At 40.8% G+C, this 8,116-nt stretch overlaps 1 protein-coding gene across 1 annotated transcript in view; it reads left to right on the top strand.

Annotated features, from left to right (window-relative positions):
* Nucleotides 1–3,416: 3,416 nt before the first annotated feature.
* Sec3 (exocyst complex component Sec3) overlaps nucleotides 3,417–8,116 on the top strand; it is a 193,638-nt gene continuing 188,938 nt past the window's right edge. Inside the window, exons 1-2 of the mRNA XM_067144363.2 lie at nucleotides 3,417–3,712; nucleotides 3,819–3,995. Coding sequence (XP_067000464.2) covers nucleotides 3,834–3,995 — 162 coding nt within the window. The 5' untranslated portion in view covers nucleotides 3,417–3,712; nucleotides 3,819–3,833. The remainder of the gene's footprint in view (nucleotides 3,713–3,818; nucleotides 3,996–8,116) is intronic.

The raw sequence follows: 8,116 nt of genomic DNA, 5'->3' as shown, positions 1-8,116 counted from the left end.
CCTCTGATAGGGTCACCCAGTAGTCATCCTCAGTGTTTTCATGTCATGTCCCACCTAAGTATATTTGTCTTGGGCCCTTCCTCACCCTTGTCCCTCTTTCCTTGCCATCTGCACCATCATATCTCTATACTTCTCCTTAATAAACGTCATATAAACAAACAAATGGCCTACGGTCAATTCCCTCTAGGAACCGTTAGCCCTAGAAAGAAGAAACAAAAGACACAAAGGAAGGCCAGCGCATACTTGGAAATAAACATAGAATACCACATATGCAATCCCGGAGCAAGACTACACCTTTTACCTGATTGTCCTTGTCGACACGGCACATTCCATCACCGCCATTGTTCTTCTGCTTGACCTACTCCGGATTGCTGAGCCCAAACAACCTTACCTCACCCGCCCTGCCTGTGTTTACATTTTTTTCTCTCCTGTTGCAACTTCATCCTTGCTTAACCATGTTTGATCTAATTCAGATACCAATCCATACTCAACAATAAATTTGCCATCTCATTACCATCTTTTCTCCACTTCCACCTTACAGCAATGAATACACCACACATCCCTCCATCTCCTCAATTCCACCACAAATAAATTTACATAATACACAATACATACACCATCACCTCACCCTACTTCTCTAACACCCCATTTCATCATACCACACACACTTCATTATTTACCTCTATCATCACCTCTCAGCCAATACTTGAACTTCCCTCTTTAATAATTTAATACAACAATAAACACACCACCACTTGTTAATCACTTCTCTAGTACCACATTCCAATAAATAACCCTCCACCAACTTCTCATTATACATCCAATTACTACATCCTTCTACCATCACTTCTCCATCACCACATTTCATTCTCTACAATCATAACTCTGTTCCCTCTCCACATTCACGCATTTCATCAATATATAACCATCCACCGACTACGCATTATAAATCCAATTACAATATCGCTTCTCCATCATTCAATATCCATACATATTCATACTCCTTGGACATGCCATGAAGTTGATCGGATACTCCGGATATATGACCCCCACAGGGTCACCCAGAAGCCATCCCCACTGCCTTCATGCCACGTCCATCCTCTCATGAATAATACAACGATACCTAATATTCATCAATATCTAATACTACAACCCTATACCGGCACTTCTCCATCACCACATTTCAACCTCCACAATCATAACTCTACTCCCTCTCCACATTCACACATTTCATCAACATCTAACCATCCACCAACTACGCATTATACATCTCCATCACCACATTTCAACCTCCACCATCCTAACTCTACTCCCTCTCAACACTCACATATTTCATCAAAAATATCCCTCCACCAACTACACTTTATACATCCAATTGCAACTTCTGCCATCACTATTCAATACTCTAATGGTTTTTACTTCGAGTAATCACACCCCCTTCATTTCCACTTGTACCCCACATGTCTGTCAATTTTTATTACTTCCTGCTTCTTTACCACCTCTCTTGGCCGCCGTTTCATCGCTATCTTCACTCTGTTGACTTCCTTTGCCACCAACTTCAGCTCCCTTCAGGTCCCTTAAGCTTTTGCTCCTCACTCTGCTCCTACTCAGCTCAATACTCCCCCAGGTTGCCTCTGGCCTTGCCTTTTTCCCCTGCGCTTCCCTTACTTCACTGCCTTGACTTTCCTGCCTTTCCTCTTCACTGTTTCTGGTCACATTTTCACTTGGTACCTCTCCCTGCTTCTGTTACTTTTGGTATTTTGTCTATCTTCCTCACTGATCGCAGCACTTCTCTCTTTTTCTTCATCTTGTTGTATCTTCCTTTCTAAATCCATCAAACTATTCACAGTCCAGATTCTCTTCCAGTTGCTGCCTGACAGAACTAGTTCTTGACCTTGATTTATAGCTAGAATCCTGTGCTTTCCAAGTATTTTTTCATTTCTAATCGCCTCTCCTCCCACGTCTCTCTTAATCCACATTTTTCCCTCTGCACATTACCCGCATTGTCTATCACAGCATCAGCCATCAGCGTAGGAAACAGTCGAACTTTGATAGGCCTGTTGCCCCTAATTCTTCCCACTCTGCACATCGTCTATGTCCACTTCACTAAAATTAACTTTCATTTTCCCCTGTATTAAGTCCACTACTTTATAGGTTGTAATCACTCTGTCTTCTCTCCGCTCCTTCGGCACACCATATATAAATAGGCACTTCTTCCTGCGATTTAAAGTGTTAGCTTCCACTTCTGCTTTCAGTTTCTGCGTCTCCTCTCCTAATCGTCCTATTTTCTTTTTCAGTGTTGCCACTTCTTTGGCATTACTCCTCACTTGAGATGTTATATCGTCAGTCCTTTCCCGTAGCCATGCCTTCATTTTCTCGAACTCCCTGGTTTGTTCTTGAATAAAATTTTTCAGTTGCTCAAAGGAGCAGGCTTCTTCAACCACTTCTTTTACAAGGCTTCTGAATTCTTCAAAGTCTGGCCATTCCTCATTTCTACTAGATGTCGGACCTGGGTTCAGCTCGACACCCCAATCCATAGCAACATCATAACCACCGCCGCTGCAAACAATAATTCTCCCCTAATCTCCATTTCCCTTTTACACCCACCTGATTTCGCTTCTTCTTTCTTCTTTCTCCCCTGCCATCTTCCTATAGTTGCTCTGTACTGTTCAACACCAATTATTGTCGTTACAACTCCACACAACCTTCCAGCACTCTGCTTCTTCTAATCGTCCTATTTTCTTTTTCAGTGTTGCAACTTCTTCGGCATTACTCCTCACTTGAGATGTTATATCGTCAGTCCTTTCTCTCCCTCTCTCTCCCTACTCCCACTCCCGGGACCCTCCACGCAATACGTCCACGCTCAACCGTTGCTAAAGCTGAACTGAATGGTTTAAGCTCAATCATGAAAGGGAACATTCCTAATGAAGCCACAGCTCATTTGTTTAAGCTCACATGCTTTACATCTAAACCCAATGGACACGCATGCTTATCGCCTTATTAACATAATTTCATCACTGTTCTTGAAAATACGTGTGAGTCTTGCCGTAAGGGAGTTGAATGGAAACAGGTCTGTCCATAGATCGGTCTTAAGGGGATGGTTTTCTTTCTATAGCAGTAAAATAAAGGAAGTAATAGGTCCAATTATCTCCTGTCCAATATTCGCATTCGACTACTATTTTACTTTATGCGTCGTGATAATGTAGTGACATAAGATGGCGGTGGTTGCATGCTCGCATCCTCAGATTTCTACTGCTTTAGCTAGTCTATTATTTAGCTAGTCTATGCCTATATGTATTATGCTTGGATTTCATTACCTATCGATCTATCGATCATAGACTTAGCGACTGGTATCTCAACTATTGTTTTTAACAGCTGTTGTCTGACACTTCGGTACGCCGCCCGCAGTATAGTTTTTGTACGGAACTGGTAGTACAGACTACAGTCTCAATTTTTTCTCAAATTGTGGTTATATTTCTCTTTTGTTGAAAGTTATAATCTAGAGCCTTGTGCTATTTTGTTAACGTTATGTTCGTGATGTAGTTAATCTTAATTTTGTTTTAGTGGCTATACTTTATTAAACGGATATTTAAGTCTAAACTTGTATTTCTTGCGATTTGAAAAAAACAAGATCTTAACACTGATAGTTATTGAAGTTTTGGTTTTGGGCAGTATTTTGAAGGATTCTATATTTATAAATTAGCCTATAAAAGTACGTTCAGTTATTGTTATTTATTTCATTGTAATTTTTTGTCTAATTCTCTTAACAGGCATATTGTTTATTTGTTATGACTTCCTCGGTTACTTATCTGTTTCAGATTTACTAATTGTAGATGACGGCTATAAGACATAATCTAGTGAAAGATTTGTTTCAACCTAATGATGAACATGTTTTGGCTATGGTGCACGTCAGTAAATTACCAAAAAAGAAGAAAAATAGTTTTTTATGTATTGCTGTTTCAAATGAGAAGCCGATTTGTGTTACAATCCATCAAGTAAGTTAATCACACGGTCTTTTGCTATCTCTGTTTACAAGGGAATCAACTGTTCTAACCAGACTTAACCTAAAATATATTTTGCTTTTAGTTATGTATAAATAGATTTTTCTGTGGGGTTAACGACTGTACCAATACGATACCAATAAAAAACTACTTAATTCCCCAACTATACAAACTCAGTAGTCCATGGTATAACAAAATGATATGAAACACCATATATAGGTAGTGCTACAATGTGCATGTATGTTTCACCAACAAAAGATATTGTCTGTTTAGATCACATTTCTCACTAATATCCACTCTGGTCCATTTGTAATTTGAGGAGGTGATAAAATTAATAAATCGCCCATGGGTTATCTTCACAAATTTCTCTGCTGCTTTCTCAATTTTTGTATCATAATCATGGGATTGTGAAACAAATTGAGTAGTCTTGCTGCTCTTAATTCTGCATATTTTTTTAAATCGATCAACTCCGAGCTCGATAGCAGTAGTCGCTTAATTGTGGTCAGTGTCCTGTATTTGGGAGATAGTGGGTTCGAACTCCATTGTCGGCTGCCCTGAAGATGGTTTTCCGTGGTTTCCCATGTTCACAACAGGCTGTACCTAAGTGGGCCACGGCCGCTTTGTTCCCACTCCTATCTCCTTCCTGTCCCATCGTCGCCATAAGACCTGTCTGTATCAGTGCGACGTACAGCAACTTACAAAAAATTGACCATTTCATGCATGAAGTGTGCAGAAGTCGCCCTATATAGGTGGAAGTCGTTGCAAAATCTCCAGAGCCCACAGATGTAGGTCTTCATTACTAACATTTTGTTTTGCCTTTTTTAGCCTCCTTTAAAGCAAGAATGAATCATATACATATTGTTTTCTTCCACGTTTATTTCTCTTCTGATTTTCCACCTGCCTCTTCCACATGTAGAGTAGATGTTCCAATGTAAACAGGCAAAAGTGCTTTTGAATGTTTTGTAAATGACTGCTGCTTTTTGCCACCTTCATTAATCCAGAAATTCACAACCTTTTCTTTATGAACATCATTGATAATGTGTCATCTAGGTTTCCTTTCTGGACTTGGAATATGGTTGGGACTTTATGACTTACATAGAGACAGACTTGTTGCATCATTCCAGGGATCCATGTTAGTCTCATACTCAGCCCTTCATTGTTGCTTGTGGTTGGAGAATGATTTTCGTGCAGCTGTCAGTATCATTACTGTTCTTATTTTTATCAAGAGATATCTCTATACTGAACGAGTTGGCCATGCAGTTTGGATTGTGTGGCTATGAGCTTGCATTTGGGAGAAGTTGTGTTTGCACCCCACTGTTGACAGCCCTGAAGATGGCTTTCCGTGGTTTCCCATTCACTAGGCAAATGCCGCTGCTGTTCCTTAAGGCCACGGATGCTACTGTCCCAATCTTATTACTTTCCTCAGCATTGCATCGCCGAAAACCTTCGATACGTTAGTGTGACGTTAAAAATCTAGCAACAGGAAAGATATCTTTATATAACATTGAACACCTGTCAATTAAATCAATTACAAACTGACTGATATAAACGTTTCTCCTGTAGAAAAAAACTCAATACAAACTGTAACACCTGAATAGGATTTAAGATCTCTTCCTGAAAGGAGCACGTTGTGATTATTCTCTTATTTTAAACAGTCCTCAAAATAGCTATATGACTTCCTGTGTAACATATAATAGAACAGACTCTCTGGCTTCTCAGTCCGTGCTACTCTGCATGCTCTCAAACATTAGTGGGTAGGCTGGCAGCAGGCCAGCAGCTAGGGTCGTCCAATCGAACCAGTTGCATTCGCATACAGTTTAATGTGTACTTTCATCCTAGATTTGTCAGTCTTCCTGTTCAAAGCGGCAGCTCATTTTTTGTACGTGGTCCTCTTGCACCATGCCATGTCAACAATCCAATCAAAATGAGAGATGGGTTCCCACATAAGTTTTGATACTTCCCTTGTAAGCCAGACTTCTACAATTGTATATAGTACAAACAGCTTACCATGTATGAAGTCCTCTTCCCCCTGCTTTGTTCAGGAAATAAGAACGATCCTAATTTTCAATCTCATGTTGTTCATGAATATTCCGTTGCAAGAAGCTATTGGCTGGGCTAGATTAGCACCATCTTCTCACCGACTATCACAGCTCTAATCTGCCACCATCCCACAAATATAATTTCCAGTGGAATGACAGTTTCTCTGCATGAATAAATGGAGTAACCACGGAGAACCCATTCAGCCCAGTGATATAGAATTTGTAACTTACATTGAAGAAGTTGAAACCATAGCTATACAGAACATGGTTTGCAGTCCTCCAGCCTCCTAATGCTTTATAGAGAATGTGTGTGTGGGTAGGGTTTTTCGAAATGTGAGACTCTTCCTTCTGGAATTTCTAAAATAATGCATGTCTTCCATTTGCTGATCTCATTATCAGGAATAAAGACTGAAGTCTGGCACATAAAATCTGTAGCAAGCTTATTCACTCAGGTGGGTATCTACTCAAATACACAAAACCAGATGTGTCATAATAGCCCTACTATGCTGAGCACAATGGTTTACCACTACCAGAAAGAGACGGAACATTATGAGGTCTGTCTTTCACATCAGTGACTATTACTTGAACAAAGTCTTAGAACCATACAGACATCACCAGGGACAATATCATACATCCATAAATGTTAATAATGCCTTTAAATATGGAAAGATAGGCACATAAATAGGAATATAGATGAACAATGATAGGTCAGTATGAAGGAAAAAAGTTCATCTTCATACTTTTACGTTGTCAAGCAGCCGTGATCTCTTTTCATCAACTCCAGTTCTATATGCGTTACCTCTTTGGCTTTCTGACTCATAGTTGGCAGTTTGAAACCTGTCTCAGTCCAATGGTATTTGAAAGTGCTCAAGTCCGGCTGGTGGTCATGACTGTTAAGGCATAGAGTTCCTGTGGTTGATACTGTGGTTAGCCAGTTCATGGCTTTTTGTGGAAAAAAATTGCACTATCGGAATGTTGGCCAGCCAGTTCATGGCTGTTTGTGGAAAAAAATTGCACTATCAGAATGTTGGCCAGCAGGGTGGGTAATCACTAAATTGATTACCAAATGCTTGTATTCGATTCCAAACTTATCTGCAGTTTTCGTGTGGAATGAGGGCATATGATGCTGTTGATGGTGATATTGGCATGGGGTGGGGACTGTAAGCCCTGGTGTGATTCCACAGGTTGCCCATGGGCATCAAATATGAAGTCTTGCACTACCAGTTGAGCCAAACATGTCCTTGGATACTCCTAGCACTGAAAGCCATCTATAAAGAGTTTTGTCTGTACACTGCTCATAATTTAAAATGAATGGTGTTTCTGTAAGAATTTTCCATCATCTCTGTCTGTCTATGTATGTGTGAATGTATACACGTGTATTGCAAGGAAATGGCAGAAGAGAATTTAATGAAAATCGGTATGGAAAGCCAGGGAATAAGCCGCTGGAATACCGCAATAACATGGACATCGCACTACCACCCGACACGGACACTACTCTACTCAGAAACCACCCCTACCTAAGCCCCAACAACACCAACCGAACCTGGGACCGAGACCTTACCAGTCTCAGGACCAAAAACACAGGCCAAGTAGACACAGACTAAGAGCAGGCGTAAAAAATATGCTCCCAAGTCACAGGAACCATCAACACGCAACACTCCCACACCAGAAACTCATACTCACCAGACCCATACTTATCACAAAATGCTATAATTGCCTTAAGCTAAATAATTCTGCAGTGGTTTGCTGAGAACCCACCCGCTGCAACAGGTGTGGCGGGTCTCACCGCCACACTGATTGTGAGGTACCAAGGGACTAGGCAAGGTGTGCGAATTGCCAAGGCAGTCACGCTGCCTCATTCCCTGGTTGCCCATTTCTTAAAAAAGCAATTAGAGTTCACTACAGGCACGCACAACACCTAAACACTCACACAAAACCACCCCCTCTATTAAGCCCCCAAACCCCATCAGCCTTGAACCCAAGTCCTATCACCAACCCCCACACACTCCATCCCAGCCAAGATACATCCACCCTCCTACACATACTACTCCTCAAGTTACTTTCGACCCAAAACAT

Source organism: Anabrus simplex, chromosome 3 (assembly GCF_040414725.1).
Source record: "Anabrus simplex isolate iqAnaSimp1 chromosome 3, ASM4041472v1, whole genome shotgun sequence".
NCBI lineage: Eukaryota > Metazoa > Arthropoda > Insecta > Orthoptera > Tettigoniidae > Anabrus > Anabrus simplex.
Note: the sequence above shows the minus strand (reverse complement) of the source record. Positions and strands in the feature narration are given on the sequence as shown.